The sequence below is a fragment of the Mustela nigripes genome, chromosome 7, assembly GCF_022355385.1.
Source record: "Mustela nigripes isolate SB6536 chromosome 7, MUSNIG.SB6536, whole genome shotgun sequence".
In the NCBI taxonomy this organism is placed as follows: domain Eukaryota; kingdom Metazoa; phylum Chordata; class Mammalia; order Carnivora; family Mustelidae; genus Mustela; species Mustela nigripes.
The window spans coordinates 118767570-118787295 of record NC_081563.1 but is presented as its reverse complement, the minus strand read 5'-3'; the positions used below and the strand labels follow the sequence as shown (position 1 = coordinate 118787295).

The window sequence follows — 19726 nt, the reverse complement described above, 5'->3', positions numbered from 1 at the left end:
GATCACAAGTAGGCAGAGAGGCAGGCAGAGAGAGAGAGAGGAGGAAGCAGGCTCCTGCTGAGCAGAGAGCCCGATGCGGGACTCGATCCCAGGACCCTGAGATCATGACCTGAGCCGAAGGCAGCGGCTTAACCCACTGAGCCACCCAGGCGCCCTATTTTCTTTCTTTTTAAAAAATATTTTACTTTTTTTAAGTAACCCAACGTGGGGCTTGAACTCTTAATCCCGAGATCAAGAGTCACATCTTCACCAACTGGGCCAACCAGGTGCCCCTATTTTTTTTTCCTTTTAAAGAAAGAAAAAAACTATATTCACATATAGTAAGTTGTACTGATCTTAAGTGTACAGTTCAGTAAAATTTTTTAAAGTTTGTTTGTTTATTTTAAGACATCTCTACACCTAACATGGGGCTCAAACTCATAACCCCAAGATCAAGAGTCACACACTCCACTGACTGAGCCAGTCTGAGACCCTGGTTCATGAATTTAGGCGGTTGTATACATCCTCGTAACTACTACCCAAGTCAAGATATGAAATGTCTTCATCTTAATTCCCTTATGCCTTTCTCAGTCAATGCCCGCTTCTCCCTCATCTGGATTTTTATAAACATAACTTAGCTTTGTCTGTTCTTAGATTTAATATTAGTAGAATCATTTCATAGATACTCTCTTGTGTCTTGCTTTTATTCATACACAACATGATGATTGTGAGTTTCCTTCATGTTGCGTGCATCACCTCTTAATCCCTGCTTATTGCTGAGTTAATATTCCATTGTATGGGTAAGTTGTGATTGGTTTATCCTTTTCCCCTTTGATAGAATTTGGGTTGTTTTCACTTTTTGACTATTACAAATGAGGTTGCTATACACATTACTGTACATGATTTTCATGGAAAATGTCTTCATTTATTTTAGGTAAAATGCCTACAAGTACCAGATCATAAAGTAGATGCATGTTTGCTTTGTAAGAAAGTCCCTGACCTCTCCCATACTGTACCATGTTATGCTCTGTCAGGAGTGTGGGAGATTTCCTGTTCTGTAGCCTCTTTAACATTTGGATTTTTAGATTTGCCTAATAAGTGTCAGTGGTCTTCTGTGGGGTTTAGGTGGGGGATTTTGGTTTGTTTGGGTTTTTTTTTTTTTTTTTAAGATTTTATTTATTTACTTGACAGACAGAGATCACAAGTAGGCAGAGAGGCAGGCAGAGAGAGAGGAGGAAGCAGGCTCCCCGCTGAGCAGAGAGCCCGATGTGGGGCTCGATTCCAGGACCCTGAGATCATGACCTGAGCCGAAGGCAGCGGCTTTAACCCACTGAGCCACCCAGGCGCCCCTGTTTGGGTTTTTTTTTTAATTGACATTCTTTGATATACATTGAATACTATTTCCTGTAGTTTTTTTTTTTTTTTAAGATTTTATTTATTTATTTGTCAGAGAGAGAGAAAGAGCACAACAAGCAGGGGAACAGCAGGCAGAGAAAGAAGCAAGCTCCCTGCTGAGCATGGAGCCTGATGTGGGACTCGATCCCAGGACCATGGGATCATGACCTGAGCTGAAGTCAGCTGCTTAACCACTGAGCTACACAGGCGCCCTTCCTGTAGCTATTTTTTTTTTTTAAAGATTTATTTATTTATTTGAGAGAGAGAGACAGATAGTGACAGATAACTAGAGAGAGCACAAATGGGGAGGAGAGGGAGAAGCAGGTTCCCGCTGAATAAGGAGCCTGATGTGGGGTTCAATCCCAGACTTCTGAGATTGTGACCGAGCTGAAGGCAGACATTTAACCAACTGAATCACCCAGGTGCCCCTGTGCTTTATTGATATATCTTTCATGAAGTGTTCTTTTAACATTAGCCCATTTAAAAATATGATTGTTTGCCTTTTAATTGTTGATTTGAGTAATTATATATGTATATGATTTAACTATATATATAAAATAGTGTATGTAGTGTGTGTGTGTGTATAATAGTTATGTGAAGATTTTTCTCCTGTCTGGAACTTGCCAATTCATTTTTTCTAATGGTGCCTTTTGAGAAACAAATTTTAAATTCTGATGAAGTATTCTAGTTCTTCAACTAAGATGGGTAGTTTCTCTGTAGTTTTGCTGCCTTGGGACCTCATGCTACAGGCCATGAAAGACTGGCATGTTGCCCAAGGCTTTTTTCTTCCAAGTGTTAACTTCCTTCTCACATCTGTTCACTTTTGGTCACTGGCCAGTACCTGTAGGAAGTTGTCCAGACTTAATAGTTGTTTTCTTCAGCAAGACTGATCTAAATAGGATCTATTCGGCCATTTGCAAGTCTTTGTATTTATTTTTTAAAGTAGGCTCCATACCCAACATGGGGCTTGAGCTCAGAACCCTGAGATCAAGGAACCCTAATTTCCAAGTCTTCGTATTTGAGAGACTTTGTATTTTTCTCTCTCTGTCTCTCTCTCTGTCAAATAAAAAATAAAATCTTAAACAACAACAACAAAAAGAAAAAAAATAAATAAATAGAGGTGTTTGGATGGCATAGTCAGTTAAGGTCTGACTCTTGGTTTCAGCTTAGACCCTGATTTCCGGGTCATGGAATCAAGACCAATGTGGGGCTCCTTGCTTGGCACTGAGTCTGCTTGAGATTCTCTTTCCTTCTGCCCCTCCCATTTGTGCTCTGTCTCTGAAATAAATAAGTACATCTTAAAAAAAAAAAAAATTGACCTTTCAGGACTGCCTGGTTGGCTGGCTCAGTCACTAGAGTATGCAGCTCTTGATCTCATGGTTTTGAGTTCAAGCCCCACATTGGGTGTGAAGATTACATAAATAAATAAACTTTAAAAAATTAAAGTTAAAAAAAATTTTGGCTTTTCACTTTAGGATTCTATTTATTTTTATTTTTATTTTTTTCAAGATTTATTTATTTTGAGAGAGAGAGAGGAGGGAGGGGCAGAGAGAAAGTCCCCAAACAGACCCCTTTACTGAGAGCATATTCCATGACCCAGAAGATCATGACCGAAGTTAAAATCAAGAGTCAGATGTCTACCTGACTGAGCCACCCAGGCATCCCTATTTATTTATTTTTGTTCTTTTATTTTTGTATTTATTCTTTTAAATATTTATTTATTTATTTGAGAGAGAGAGAACACGGGAGCAGGGGAGGGGCAGAGGGAGAGAAAGACAGAATCCCAAACAGACTCTACACTGAGTGGGGAGCCCAACATGGGGCTCAGTCCCATGACCCCAAGATCACCCCCCAAGCTGAAATCATGAGTCAGACACACAACCACTGACTCACCCAGGTGCCCCATTCCACATTTCCTTAATTACTATTACTTTATAATAAGTCTTGATAGTTGGTAGGACAATTGTTCACACCCTGTTCTTTTATTGAGTATCTTTGGCCCTTTTCTCTTGTATTATAAATTTTATAATTTTCTACATAAAGACTTTATACATCTTTTGTTATATTTACTCCTGAGTTGCTTATAATTTTCGTTGCTCTTGTCCATTGTTCTATCTTTGGGGGACTTAAATTCTTCTGTAATATATACAGTTTTGGGGGTTACCTGGCTGGCTCAGTCAGTGGAGCATGGGACTCTTGATCTCTGGCTTATTAGTTTGAGCCCCATATGGGGTGTAGAGATTAGTTAATAAAAATCTTTTAAAAGTAATATTTTTTTCTGAACCATTTGAAAGTAAGTTGTACACAAACCCCTTCATTCCTAAATACTTAAGAGGGTATGTCCTAAAAACAAGAACACTCTTTTACATAACCCCAATACAAGTACCAAAATCAGAAAATTAATATTGGTGCTATACTATTATCTAATTTTTACTTCCTTTCTTTTTTTGCTTTTTTTTTAAGATTTTATTTATTTATTTGAAATAGAGAGAGAGAGAGATCACAAGTAGGCAGAGAGGCAGGCAGAGAAAGGGAGAAGCAGACTCCCCGCTGAGCAGAGAGCCCGATGTGGGCCTCGATCCCAGGACCCTGAGATCATGACCCGAGCCGAAGGCAGAGGCTTAACCCACTGAGCCACCCAGGCGCCCTTTACTTCCTTTCAAATTGCACCAATTGTCTGTATAGAAAAGGAGGAAGAAAACTTTTTTTTTTTTTCCATCTCCCTGATCCATACATACTACTTAGTTGTGATTTCTCTTTACTCTCCTTTTGATCTGGAATAAGTCTTCAGTCTTCATCTTTTACAACCTTGTTATTTTTGAAGAGTACAGTTGAGTTGTTTCTGGAATGTCCCTCAATTTGTCTGATGTTTGCAGTTTTCTGATACATACTGTCAGAGTATGTATTTTCAGTAGAATGTCACATTATATCTTCTTAGTATTTCACATCAGAGGCACATAAAATCTGTTTAGCACATTGCTGGTGATACTAACTTTGATCATTTCATTAAGGCAATGTTTACCAGATTTCTCCATTATAAACTTTAACTGTTTTTTCTCTTTATAATTAATATGCATCTTATTCATTTTTTTTAAAATAGTTATAGGTCCATCCAGGTGTTTTGTTTTCATATTGACTCAGTTTTTGGTAAGACCTGTGATGGCACCAATGTCTTCAGGAGATCATTTGATCTTTACAGTTATGAGTGAGTGAACAGAGACAGAGGAATAGAAAGAGGCTAGTTCAAGATTCCCATGTAGATGTTGACCTCCGAGCTCCAAAATACTTTTTTGTTTTTACTGGCAAGTTTGCAGTTACCATGTTTTGCCACTAGATGGAAGTGCTAACAGAATTTGTAACTTGGTGTTTTCAAGGTTGGTGCAACAATAGAGCTGATTTTTTTTTTTTTTTGAAAAAAAATTTTTTTTAAGATTTTAGTTATTTATATGTCACAGAGAGTAAGCTCACAAGTTGGCAGAGAGGCAGGCAGAGAGAGAGGGGGAAGCAGGCTCCCTGCAGAGCAGAGCCCGATGCGGGGCTTGATACCAGGACCCTAAGATCATGACCTGAGCTGAAGGCAGAAGCTTAACCCACTGAGCCACCCAGGCACCCCTTTTTTGAAATTTTAATTTTATTTTAAGTAGGCTTCACACCCCATGTTAGGGTTGAACTCACAACCCAAGATCGAGATTGCTCCACCAATTCAGCCAGCCAGGCCCTTCAACTGAACTGAATTTTATAGTGATGCTCATTCAAACAGGATTCTACTGTGTGACTGGGTAATATTCTTCTCTATCATATCTGTGCAGTACTTCTGTACTGTAAATGATTATATCTCATTAAATATATTTATTACTTTTTTTAAAGGATTTTATTTATTTGACAGAGTGAGAGAGAGAGAGAACAAGTGCACAAGCAGGGAAGCAGCAGGCAGGCAGGCAGAGGGAGAAACAGGCTCTTTGTTGATCAAGGACCCTGGGATCATGACCTCAGCTGAAGGCAGATGCTTAATTGACTGAGCCACCCAGGTGCCCCGTATTAAATATATTTATGAAATAATAATGAACACGATATGTAAAATGTTTATAAGCTAGTAAAATACAGACAAATTTGACAGGTTTTAAAAAATATCTGCAAGGGGTATCTGGGTGCTCAGCTGGTTAGGCATCTGACTCTTGCTCTCAGCTCACGTCTAGGTCTCAGGATCATGTGTTAAAGCCCTGCATTGGGCTCCATGCTGGGTGTGTAGCCTACTTTAAAAAGAAAATATCTGCAAGACAGTAGTCAAAAGCTAGATAATCAACATGCAGTAGAAATTTATCTTTGAATTACCTCGAATCAAGAATAATTTGGATTATCTGGGGTCTCTAATGCACTGGAGTCTATAACAGACCATACTGTGTTGACTTTTCTTAGCATGAACAGGGCTCACTGATGATGTTTGAGCACCTCGTTAATTCTAATGGACTCAAAGCAGTCATGAAATACTACGGTCTTGTCCCTGAAGAAGACATTTGCTTTATCAAGGAACTAATTGCAGGACCACTTGAATCACCAATCAAACATTCTTTGGTAAGTTTTTGTACCATTTAATTTGAATTGACTGTGTTTCCCATCTAGTCTTTCCTAGTTTCCTTCAGAGCTATTTGAAAAGAGATATTTAGAGGGGAGGGGGGCGGGGAGGGGAGGTGGGGTTACGGACATTGGGGAGGGTATTGCTATGGTGAGTGCTGTGAAGTGTGTAAACCTGGCGATTCACAGACCTGTACCCCTGGGGATAAAAATACATTATATGTTTATAAAAAAAAAATAAAAAAAATTAATTAAAGAAAGAAAAGAGATATTTGGCTATTTTAGGGAGACTAAGTAATAAAATACATTATATGTTTCTACTATTTAATACAAAAAAATGAAAGGCTTATCTTTTTTTTTAATCTCTTAACTGAGATCTTTAGAAGTTACCCCCCCCAAGTTAAAATACATGTGTAAATATTTTTTGGTGAATATATGTATGCAATATTCTATATAGGAGCCAGAGGTAATGTTTGGAAAATGTAGAAGTGTGTGTCTTGTTTCTCCATTAAAATTAACATGTTTGAGTGCTTGGGGGAAAGATGGGAGGGAATGGGAAGTGAGGGGAGGAAAGGATAAGAGGGGGCACAGCTCAGAAAAGGAAATTTAAAAAGAAGAGAAAAAAATAAAATTATAAAAAAAATAGCATCTTGGGCGCCTGGGTGGCTCAGTGTGTTAAAGCCTCTCAGATCATGATCCCAGGGTCCTGGGATTGAGCCCCGTGGGGCTCTCTGCTCAGGGGGAGTCTGCTTACCCCCCTCTCTCTGCCTGCACCTCTGCCTATTTGTGATCTCTGTCTGTCAAATAAATAAACAAAATCTTTAAAAGAAAATTGCATCTGAAATATTTAGATATATGAGGAACTAGAAAAAAGGTTGAATAGTTCAAAGGAAAGTTTAGGGTTTTGTTTTTGTTTTTTTTTTAAGATTTTATTTATTTATTTGACAGAGAGAGATCACAAGTAGGCAGAGAGGCAGGCAGAGAGAGAGGGGGGAGGAAGCAGGCTCCCTGCCAAGCCGATATGGGGCTCCATCCCAGGACCCTGGGATCATGACCCCAGCTGAAGGCAGAGGCTTTAACCCACTGAGCCACCCAGGCGCCCCGGAAAGTTTAGGTTTTTTTGTTTGTTTGTTTTAATTAAAAAGAAGCTGAGGGGCACCTGGGTGGCTTGTTTTTGTTTTTTTGTTTGTTTTTGCTGCTGTTGTTGTTTTTAAAGATTTTATCCATTTATTTGACAGAGAGACAGTGAAAGAGGGAACACAAGCAGGGGGAGTAGGAGAGAGAGAAGCAAGCTTCCCGCCAAGCAGGGAGCCTGACGTGGGACTCGATCCCAGGACCCTGGGATCATGACCTAAGCCGAAGGCAGACACTTATTGACTGGGTGGCTTGGTTGATTAAGTGTCCAACTCTTGGTTTAGGCTCAGGTCATGATCTTAGGGTCATGGGATTGAGCCCCAGGTCAGACTGCGCTGGGCATGGAGCCTACTTGGGATTCTGTCTCTCCTTCTCCATCTGCCCCTCCCCCCTCAGAGAGATAGAGAGATAGATAAATGGGGCACCTGGGTGACCCAGTTGGTTAAGCATCTATCTGCCTTCCGACCAGGTCATGATCCCAGAGTTCTGGGATCAAGCGTCCTGCTCAGCAGGGAGTCTGCCTCTTCCTCTTTCCCTCCTCCTGCTCATGCTCGCTCTCTCTTTCAAATAAATAAAGTACTTTAAAAAATAAATAATAAAAAAGAAGTTGAAAAATAATTTCCCAGGGCACCTGGGTGGCTCAGTGGGTTAAGCCTCTGCCTTCGGCTCAGGTCATGATCTCAGGGTCCTGGGATAGAGCCCCGCACCGGGCTCTCTGCTCAGCAGGGAGCCTGCTTTCCTCCCTCTCTCTGCCTGCCTCTCTGCCTACTTGTGATCTCTGTCTGTCAAATGAATAAATAAAATCTTTTAAAAAAATAAAAAATAAATTTCCCTCTGAGTTTAAGTTTTTTCAGTGAGTATATACAAATCTATTTGTAAAATGTAAGGTGAAGAGCTGGATTTTGAAGCAAATATTCTATTTCCAAAATATGGGAGCTTCAAAAATTCTTTTTTTAAAAAGATTTTATTTATTTGACAGAGAGAGAGCATGTCAGCAGGAGGAGCTGCAGAGGGAGCGGAAATAGCAGTCTCTGTGCTGAACAGGGAGCATGATGTGGGGGCTCGTGGGGCTGAATCATTTCATTTAGACTAGATGTTTAACTACTTTGATAATACTATTTTCATGCATAAATTTAAGCATTAGCATATGAGAGTCATTCTTACAATTTATAATTAGATTTTATATTTTATATTTTTATTTTTTATTTTTTTTTAAGATTTTATTTATTTATTTGACAGAGCGAGATCATAAGTAGGCAGAGAGGCAGGGCAGAGAGAGAGAGGAGGAAGCAGCCTCCCTGCCAAGCAGAGAGCCCGATGCGGGACTTGATCCCAGGACCCTGAGATCATGACCTGAGCCGAAGGCAGAGGCTTAACCCACTGAGCCACCCAGGTGCCCGGCACCCTAAATTTTATATTTTAAAGAAACTTTAAAGCCAAGAAAAGAAGAAAGATGTTGGTTATCAGAAATGCAATGAGGGGCACCTGGGTGGATCAGTGGGTTATAGCTTCTGCCTTTAGCTCAGGTCATGATCCCAGGGTCGTGGGATTGAGCCCCGCATTGAGCTCTCTGCTCCTCGGGGAACCTGCTTCCTCCTCTCTCACTGCCTGCCTCTACCTACTTGTGATCTCTGTCTGTCAAATAAGTAAATAAAAATCTTAAAAAAAAAATAAAATAAATGCAATGAGTTAGGATCCTTTCAATGGCACAAGGTTTAGTATTAATAGGATATCACATACCTTAGCATTTCTTTTCCTTTTTCTACTAGTTTAGGAATTAAGTGGAAGAAGGAAAAACTAGAACCTTCTAAGTTATCTCACATTCCCATTCAAGTATCTGTTTATAATTTTTAGGTTAACACAGTTGCTTTGCTTTGCTTATAAATAGATACAGTTCGTATCCTAAAACTATTGTGAGTTTTCTTGTCTTCCAGTGGCCATATAAAGGGCGTCCTAAAGAGAAAAGCTTCCTTTATGAGATAGTGGCCAATAAAAGAACTGGCATCGATGTGGACAAATGGGATTATTTTGCCAGGTATGCACTGAACATTTCAGGAAAACTGGTTAAAATTCTTATATCATTTAAATATATTTTATTTTTATTTAAATAAATAAAAATTGAAATCCTTGGATACATTTAGTGTTAATATTTAAGGTATAGTTTCCGCATTGAAGAATTTCATCTCTCTGCTTTGGAATCTTTCCAGGGACTGCCATCATCTTGGAATCCAAAATAATTTTGACTACAAGCGCTTTATTAAATTTGCCCGTGTCTGTGAAGTAGAGAATGGGAAGTGTATTTGTCCTAGAGATAAGGTGAGCTATGTCAAAGGAACAATAAAGAAGGTGTTGTTCCTAGTTCGAAGTGTAGAAGTAATCATTCAATAATTTGGAAAAATCACAACCTGATAAATTATCAATCTTTTTACTTTACGCTTAGCACTTGTAAGAATCATAAAGTTCTTTTCATTTTCTGCATTGTTAAATAATAATAAAGCTACAACAGACATTTATTGAGTGTTGCGCTAGGCACTGTTTTAAATGCTTTAGGTGGATTAACTCAGTCCTCACAACCGTATAAAATAGATACTATTCTTATGCCACTTAATAGGTGAGCAAGTTGAAGCACAGAGAAAACATAGAGTTAATGAATGGCAGAACTAGAATTTCAGCCCAGAAAGTTTGGCTCAAGTCTCCTCCTTAACCATAGTTAGTGATCTATATTAGTGTTTCATAATAGGTAAGATACTAAATCATTAGGTCCTTCCTAATTAGAGTCATGTAACTAAAGAGTAGTATGGCATTATACTGCAGAAAGTCTTTCTTTGGGATACCTGGGTGGCTCAGATGGTTAAGTGTCTGCCTTTGGCTCAGGTAATGATCCCACAATCCTAGGATCGACTCCCTTGCTCAGCGGGGAGCCTGCTTCTCCCTCTGCCTGCTCTCCCTCTGCTTCCGTATTCTCTCTCTCAGTCTGTCAAATACATAAAATCTTTAAAAAAAAGAAAAGAAAAGAAAAGAAAAAGTCTTTCTTTTGAGAATAAAGAATATAAGAATAATGCCTAATTTCTAGACTTGTTGAGATTAAAAAACATACTGAAGATGCGTAAAACAACCTGCTACAGAGTTAGAGCGATAGATTTTGTTACTAAGAAGAAACGTTGCAAACCAAGAAATGATTTTACTCTCCTGCCCCTTAGTTTTTTAATGGACTCAGGGATTTTAATGAGGTAGCTCCTGTGCATAGCTTTCTTGTCTGTCTGTCACCATTCCTTTTCCTTGTCCTGTGTACTTGTCTGCTAACAAGGGTAACAGAACCGGATCCTGCATTAATATTTATTTTATGTTTTCCTGCAGGAGGTTGGGAATCTATATGACATGTTCCATACTCGCAACTCTTTGCACCGCAGAGCTTATCAACACAAAATTGGCAACATCATTGATACAATGTAAGAAATTCAACTGCTATTTCCCTATAAAATTTTTTGTGATGCTTTGTTAGATCATTCTTAGGTCAAGTTGAGCTTTCTAGGTGAATTCAAGCAAATTTTAAGTGAACTTTAAGTGAATAAATCTGAAATGGTTCCCTTAATACAACAAAAACTAGCAAAAAGTAAACTTGGAGGAAAAAGAGGAGAATGAATAAAGGGGATAGATGAAGTGTGGAAGAGTTGGCTTCAGCAAGACATGAAGGGGCAATGGCTCAGACCTCCCCAGAGGCAGTTGCTTATGTGCCAGACATTAGGATCAAGGTGGGAGATAGGACATGAATAATTGACACTCTGAAACTAATGACAAACATTAATTTTAAGAATTAAGATTAATGTCTATCCTCACCATGTCAGTTATTTATCAAAATTAGTAGAAAATAGCAAAACCAATAGGAATTTCACCTCTTCTCCCTGACCCAGTGAGAACCATAGCAGAAAAGTTCAGCCAGGTAGATAAAAGTAGAGCCATACATCTCTGTGAGACTCACAGACCCATAAAGAGTTCTCGAAAGTAGAGTGTGAGTTCATTCCATGTCTCCGAAATAGTTTTAACTTGACATGAGCAGACTAGTTAGAACACATTCACCCGTTTGTATGGTTGTTCCTTTGAAGAGAAGTTTTTGTTTGTTTTTAATTCAGGGAGTCAGAGACATCTAGGTGCAAAGCCTGGTACTACTTCTTCCTAACTTGGTTAAATGAAAATTACTTCATATCTGCCTCTGTAAAATTGATGCTGATTATGTCTATCTTGTTGGAAAGATTAAATAAGATAATGTTATCTAGAGCCCTACATTATGCTGGATCACAGTAAACATGGTAGCCCGCAGATCACCATAGGCATATTTATGCATTTATGTAGGATCCAAAAACAGTTGTCTTTAGAACATCATGTCTCAGGATTTTACTTCTCTGAAGTAGAAAGATTTCTTTTATTTCAAGTGTGGGCATTAAGCAAATACTCAAATTTTCTCATAAACGTAAATTTTTATGCAATGATCTTTAGGATTACAAATGCTTTCCTCAAAGCCGACCCCTACATAGAGATTACAGGTGCTGAAGGAAAAAAGTATCACATCTCTACAGCAATTGATGACATGGAAGCCTTCACGAAGCTAACAGGTAAGAACCAGTAGGTAATACTGAGTGGTCCATCTCAGATAAAGTGCAGGCTGAGTGGGCTATTTTCTTTTTTTTTTTTTTTTAAAGATTTTATTTATTTATTTGACAGAGAGAGATCACAAGTAGGCAGAGAGGCAGGCAGAGAGATTGAGAGGAGGAAGCAGACTCCCTGCTGAGTAGAGAGCCCGATGCGGGACTCGATCCCAGGACCCTGAGATCATGACCTGAGCCAAAGGCAGAGGCTTAACCCACTGAGCCACCCAGGCGCCCTGAGTGGGTTATTTTCTAAACATTCTAATATCTTTAGCTTCTCAAGTGATTATATGCTTTTGGAATCGAGTTTTATCTCGATTCCAAAATTGAGAAGCGATTTTAACCATATAACCTCGATAAAGTTATTTAACCTCTCTGACCCTTAGTTTCCTCATCTATAAAATGTGAGTATTGTTATCTCGCATACAGTTTTGTTGTAGTATTTAAATGAGGCATAACACCTAATATATAGTACTTGGCAGGTAAGTACCCAATATTTACTATTATTTAACTTAACAATACAGCTGGACTAATAGCAGATTTGCCCTTTTAACATTATTTTTGTTGTAAAACACAGGGAACCAGGAACATTTTGCCACACTTCAGCAGAAATGAAACCTGCAGCTTAGGGTGGGAAGGGGGAGGTGAAGAAGTTGCAGCTGGTTCTTCCATGTGGGGAAGTGCAGACTGAGCAATAAAGATGAGCAAACCAAAAGGAGTAGACCAAAAAGTTTGTACCAGTTGCATATCACGAAACTGACTCTGTTTAAAAAGTTAGAATGCAGTCACATAGCTCATAGAATCACTGGAAAAGCTGGAGAGTCTTAAAATGAGCAAAAGCAACTCAAGCTCAGTGGCCTAAGACAGCCAAAATCCCTTTCTCTGGGCTTTCTGTGTGATACTACTGCTGTTCTGTTGCCTTTTTTTTTTTTTTTTTTTTTTTTTTAAGATTTTATTTGTTTATTTGACAGAGATCACAAGTAGGCAGAGAGACAGGCAGTGAGAGAGGAAGGAAAGCAGGCTCCCTGCTGAGCAGAGAGCCCTTATGGGGAGCTTGATCCCAGGACCCTGGGATCATGACCTGAGCTAAAGGTAGAAGCTTTAACCCAATGAGCCACCCAGGTGCCCCTGTTCCATCACTATTCGATTCTGTCTGCAGCGCACTGCCAGAATGAAACCCACACCCGTTACTCTGAAACTGTCTTTGAAGAACCAGTGTTCTTCCTTTCCAACCATTCGCAGTTTAGATATTTTTGTAGAACAGTAAAAATGAATTACCAGTGAAATGAAATGGTGTGGGGGGTTGGGGCAGGACATACAAAATACAAGCCCAAGCACTTAGTATTGAGTTTGACAGACTTAACATATATTTCAGTAAATATAATCAAGAGAAACAAAATTTTTTTTTTTTTTAAAGATTTTATTTATTTATTTGACAGGCAGAGATTACAAGTAGGCAGAGAGGCAGGCAGAGAGAGAGAGAGGAGGAAGCAGGCTCCCTGTTGAGCAGAGAGCCTGATGCGGGGCTCGATCCCAGGACTCTGGGACCATGACCCGAGCCGAAGGCAGAGGCCTTAACCCACTGAGCCACCCAGGCGCCCAAGAGAAACAAAATTTAAATTAAAAAGTTATATGTATTATTCTTTAAAAATATGCATGTAGGTAATACAGAGTCCCTATTATACTTGTAACTTTTTAGTCATTTTCCAATCATAAGTAAATCAAAAATTAAAAGTGAGGGGACCCTGGGATCATGACCTGAGCTGAAGGCAGAGGCAAAAAAAAAAAAAAAAAAAAAGGTCATCTTCAGTCTTAATCAGAAGCCAATCTAACAATTTATTCTGTAACATTATATTACGTTTCTACTATGTCTTGCTGAAAAGAAATGAATTGGGGATTTTATGCACTTCTGGGTTAACTGAAAAACCATAAAGTATACAGTTTAATGTGATCTTACCACATGATTATACATAGCTGTCACTCTCTAATGGTTCTAATGTCACTCTCTGAAGGTTCTCTAATGCCCAAACTCACTTTTACCCTCTTCAGTGAGATGAGTCCACTGATTATGCTCTTGGATATTGTGTTAATGTCAAAAATGGCAGACAGAATATTAGGTCACATTTTTGTGCTTTATTGGCCAGAATATGGGAGAACAAGCATATGGACTTTGCAGCTGTCATCATTTGAGACAAGGATAATCTTATCTTTCTTACATACTCTTCAGAGCCATCCTATAATCCTCATTGGCCTTAGCTACATGACCTGGAAGGAATAAGGACCATGTGAGCCTTCATTACCTTTGTTGCTTTTCTAAAAGTCAATTTACTTTATCTAAAACTTTCCAGTTCTTAGGGCACCTGGGTTGCTCAGTCGGTTAAGTGACTGCCTTCGGCTCAGGTCATGATCCTAGGGTCCTAGATCGAGTCTCACATTGGGCTCTCTGCTCAGTGGGGAGCCTACTTGTCCCTCTCCCTCTGTCTGCTGCTCTGCCTGCTTGTGCTCACTATCTCTCTCTCAAATTAATAAATAAATAATCTTTAAAATAAGATAAAATAAAAGTTTCCAGTTCTTATTTTTTGATTTTTTAGGATGTTTTTCCACTTATTGGGAAGTGTTGAAGACATACAACAGTGTTGAAAGAATTTTACAGTGAACACTTGTACACTCACCCTGTAAATTCTAGCATTTACTGAACTGCTTTATTACTTATGCAAGTTACCATCCATCTGTCCATCTTATTAATCCATCTTAATTTTGATGCATTGTGAAGTTTTTTTTTTTTATTTTTAAAAAGAGTTATTTATTTCTTTTTAGGGAGAGAGAGAGCATGTACAAGCACACATGAGGGGAGTGGGGATCTTCAGCAAACTCTCTGTTGGGTGCAGAGCCTAACATGGGGCTTGATCCCAGGACCCTGAGATCATGACATGAGCTGAAACCAAGAGTTAGACGCTCAATCAACTGAGCTGTCCAGGTGCCCCAATTTTGATGTTATTTTAAAATAAATTGCATGGGGCAACTGGGTGGCTCAGTCAGTTTAGCAGCTGCCTTCAGCTCAGGTCATGATCCCACAGACCTGGGATCAAGCCCTGCATCAGACTCCCTGCTGCATGGGAAGCCTTCTTGTTCCTTTCCCTCTGCCTGCCACTCCCTGTGCTTGTGATTTCTCTCCCTGTCAAATAAATAAAATCTTTAAAAAAAAAAAAATTGCAGGGGCTCCTGGGTGGCTCAGTGGGTTAAAGCCTCTGCCTTTGGCTCAGGTCATGATCTCAGGGTCCTGGGATCGAGCCCCGCATCGGGCTCTCTGCTCGGCAGGGAGCCTGCTTCCTCCTCTCTCTCTGCCTGCCCCTCTGCCTGCTTGTGATCTCTGTCTGTCAAATAAATAAATAAAATCTTTTTAAAAAAATTGCAGATACCACTATATTTTACCTTAACTCTCTTAGCATGCAGATTAACTAAAGTTCAACAATTATTTATAGATTTTTTTTCTTCTGATGTAAAATTCACATGCAATTTGTATAAACGTATGAATCTTACATACATTTGCTAGTGTTTTGACAAATGCAAGATACAGAACATTATCTTCTCTTTAGAAAGTTCCCTCATGCTTCTTCCCAGTTAGTTCTTACCCTGCTTCACCCCCAAGAAACAACCACAACTTGCCAATTCTAGACTTTTTTTAAAAGTTTATTTATTTTTAGTAATCTCTATACCCAACATGGGGCTTAAACTCATGACCGTGAGAGCAAGAGCCACATGCTCTTCTGACTGAGCCAGCCCCTGTTCTAGACGTTTATATAAATAGAATCATACAGTGTGCACTCCTCTCTGTAGGGCTTCTTTTTACTCAATGTTATATACTTGAGATTCATCCAGATTGCATGTATCAGGAGTTTATTCCTTTTTATTGCTGAGCAATAATTCATTGTATGAATATGCCATAGTTTATCTTTCCTCTCTGCTTCCTAAATTCCTATTTATAAATGTTGCTATAAATATTCCTATAAATGTTTCAGCTTACATGGAAGTTGGCTATCTTTTTTTTTTTTTTTATAATTTTTGCACTGTACGAGCCAGTGTTATTATTTTTTTTTTAAAGATTTTATTTATTTATTTGACAGAGAGAAATCACAAGTAGATGGAGAGGCAGGCAGAGAGAGAGGGGGAAGCAGGCTCCCTGCTGAGCAGAGAGCCCGATTCGGGCCTCGATCCCAGGACTCTGAGATCATGACCTGAGCCGAAGGCAGCGGCTTAACCCACTGAGCCACCCAGGCGCCCGGAAGTTGGCTATCTTAAGCATTGCAAATGTTATGACTACTGTCTTAGGTAACCGTTTTCTTACATTAGTCTTTATCACTCAGTATTTCTAGGCAATAGGTGGACCTTACTTCCCTTCCTTCCTCTGCAAGCCCCCTTATCCCAAAATCCCTTAACTAAATTGGAATGATAGAATGCTAAATTTAGAAGGACCTTAGAGATCATCTACTTAAAACTCTTCAAAGGAGGGATGCCTGGGTGGCTTGGTTGGTTAAGCCTCTGTCTTCAGCTCAGGTCATGATTCCAGGGTCCTGGGATCAAACCCCGAATCGGGCTCCCTGCTCAGAAGGAAGCCTGCTTCTCCCTCCCACACTCCCCCTGCTTGTGTTCCCTTTTTCCCCGTCTCTTTCTCTCTCTCTCTCTCTCTGTCAAATAAATAAATAAATAAATCTTAAAAACAAAAAAATTCCTCAAGGGACACTTGGGTGGCTATTGCTTAAGTGTCCACCTTCAACTCGGGTCATGATCCCAAGGTCCTGGGATCAAGTCCTGCATCAAGTTCCCTACTCAGTGGGGAGCCTGCTTCTCCTTCTGCCTGTTGCTCCCCGTGCTTGTGTTCTCTCTTTCTCTCCCACTCTAACAAATAAAATCTTTAAACAAAAAACAAGAAACAAAAAACCCTGCTCAAATGAGAAACAGAAGCCAAGTGAAGGAAAGCAACTTATCTTAATAAACGGCAAAGCTAAACTCAAGTCTTCTGATTCCAAAGTTGAATGTTGCTTATACTATTTTAGAGTGCTATATCATTATTCAGTTTAACATACAAGCATTAACTTTTATACATGACCCTTTTCTGAACACAAGTATGTGGAACAAATAGAGTGTTTTCACATGGTTAGTGGGAATGCAAATGGTACAGCCACTTTGAAAAAGTTCAGCATTTTCATAAAAATATATATTTATCCTATCATCCAATAATTCCTCTTCTACCTGCTTACCCAACAGAAATGGAAATGTAAGTCCACCTAAAAGCCTGTACCTTATAAGAATAAGGTAAAGCCATAAGAAATACATCAATAAAATTCTGTGGGGTTCAAAGGAAGGAGGAATTGTGTTTCTAGTTTTGTTGGATTAAGGAAGATTTCACAGTGAGGTGCTTTTGAGATGCATCTTGGGGATTAAGTAGGCTTTTATTGTTTTTGTTTTTTTAAGATTTTATTTATTTATTTGACAGAGATCACAAGTAGGCAGAGAGGCAGGCAGAAAGAGAGGAGGAAGCAGGCTCCCTGCTGAGCAGAGAGCCTGATGCGGGGCTTGATCCCAGGACCCTGAGATCATGACCTGAGCTGAAGGCAGAGGCTTTAACCCACTGAGTCACCCAGGCACCCCCCCTTTTTTTTTTGAAGATTTTATTTATTTAACAGTGACCACAAGTAGGCAGAGAGGCAGGCAGAGAGAAGAGAGAGAGAGAGAGGAGGAAGCAGGCTCCCCAAGGAGCAGAGAGCCTGAGGTGGGGCTCGATTCCTGGACCCTGGGATCATGACCTGAGTGGAAGGCAGAGGCTTTAACACACTGAACCATCCAGGTGCCCCAGCTTTTTTTTTTTTTTTTTTAAGATTTTATTTATTTATTTGACAGAGAGAGACACAGTGAGAGAGGGAACACAAGCAGGGGAAGTGGGAGAGGAAGACGCATCCTGAGCAGAGAACCCAATTTGGGGCTTGATCCCAGGACCCCAGGATCATGACCTGAGCTGAAGGCAAATGCTTAACAGCTGAGCCACCCAGGTGCCCTGGTAGGCTTTCAAGAAGTGAGATTTTGGGGCACCTGGCTAGCTCACTCAGTGGAGCACATCACTCTTGATTTTAGGGCTTTGAGTATGAGCCCCACGTTGGGTGCAGAGATTAGTTAAAAAATAAATAAATAAAAAGAAGTGAGATCCTGTGATGGGAGAAGCATTCCATTAATTCAACTGGGAACAGGGCTGCTAAAGGCATGGATTAGAAAAGTGCAGTTTTATTATGTTAAAGTAAAATTGCTGTTTTTCAAACTGTATGTGAAGAAATAATGAAAACTATACATGGAAAGATGTCTTGATGAGAAAGATGTCTCACTGAGAGAGTGAGGAATGTGTTAACCATAGATCAATTGGGGAGGAATATATACACATCAGTGAGGTAAATGACAGGCTGTTAATATTTTATTTTGCCAAGAAAAAGCATCTTTAGTAAAACTCATTTTGCAAAATGCAATAATTGAGTCAGTCAGAGATTACCAGTTAATGTTAAACCATTGGTTGAAACCTTATAGGGATAATCATACAGTCTCAGAATATTACCCTGTGGATTATTTGTTAATTGCAAATGGAAAAGTACATTTATAATAGAGAAAGCTGGATTATTGCCTTAGCCAGCTGTTGGAATTTAACAACCAATAATGGTAGCATCTCATTATGTGATTCCTGTTGCATTGACCCAGGCACATCCCTTACATAGTGTTCTTGACAAGAGTGTTTAACCTAAATCTAATGGTAAAGAAACAGATGAATTCGAAGTATGGGACATTGCCCAAAATGAGTGTCTGAACTTTTCTAAAATGTCAACATCATGAAACAAGTCAGAAGAATTATTCTAGTTCTAGATGAAAGGAGACTAAAGAATATGACAACTAATGTCATCCATAATGCTTGATTGGTTTCTCTATCCAGCAACATAAATGCATAGATTGCATTATTTTAACAATTAAGCAATTCAACTATAGACTTATGTTATTTTTATATCAGTCTGTAATTTTTTGGCACTTGATAGTGGTTGTGTAGGAGAATGTTCCTGTTCTTGGGAGATGCATGCAGAGGTATTTAGGAGTGAAGGGTCTTGATGTCCGTAATCTTCAAATATTTCATCAAAAATTTGAATGTGTGGGACGCCTGGGTGGCTCAGTGGGTTAAAGCCTCTGCCTTCGGCTCAGGTCATGATCCCAGGGTCCTGGGATCGAGCCCCACATCGGGCTCTCTTCTCAGCAGGGAGCCTGCTTTCTCCTCTCTCTGCCTGCCTCTCTGCCTACTTGTGATCTCTGTCTGTCAAATAAATAAATAAAATCTTTTAAAAAAATTTGAATGTGCAAAAATATTGTGTGTACACATACACAGCATACATATGTAGAAAAATGTTAACAGTTGATGGATTTAGGCAAAAGGTATCTTATTTTGAAACTTTTCAAAGTAAAAAGTTGAAGGAATAAAAGAAAGGAAAAAGAACTAACTTCTGGGGTTCCTGGCTGACTCAGTAGGGAATGAAACTCTTGATCTCCGGGTTGTAAGTTTGAGCCCCACAGTAGGTGTAGAGATTACTTAAAATCTTTTATTATTTTAGAGAGAGAGAGTACAAGTGGAGGGGGAGAGGCAGAGGGAGAGAAGCAGACTCTCTGGTTAGTAAAGAGCCCGATGACAGCTGGGCTCTATCCCATGATCCTGAGGATCATTACCTGAGCTGAAACTAAGAGTTGGAGTCAGATGTATAACTGACTGAGCCATCAATGCACCCCAAAAATAAAATCTTAAAAAATAAAATAGAATCTTTTTTTTTTTTAAGATTTTATTTATTTGACAGACAAAGGCGGGGGTGCGGAATCAGGCTCCCTGCCAAGCAGAGAGCCCCATGCGGGACTCGATCCCAAGACCTGGGATCATGACCCAAGCCGAAGGCAGACTTTAACCCACTGAGCCAACCATGTGTCCCTAAAAT

General features: G+C 39.5%; 1 protein-coding gene across 1 annotated transcript in view; it reads left to right on the top strand.

The window, feature by feature from the left end:
• Positions 1 to 19726, top strand: part of SAMHD1 (SAM and HD domain containing deoxynucleoside triphosphate triphosphohydrolase 1) — a 60601-nt gene that overhangs the window by 27592 nt on the left and 13283 nt on the right. The window contains exons 7-11 of the mRNA XM_059406965.1: positions 5791 to 5946; positions 9015 to 9115; positions 9288 to 9396; positions 10438 to 10529; positions 11575 to 11690. Of these exons, the coding sequence (XP_059262948.1) occupies positions 5791 to 5946; positions 9015 to 9115; positions 9288 to 9396; positions 10438 to 10529; positions 11575 to 11690 (574 nt within the window). The remainder of the gene's footprint in view (positions 1 to 5790; positions 5947 to 9014; positions 9116 to 9287; positions 9397 to 10437; positions 10530 to 11574; positions 11691 to 19726) is intronic.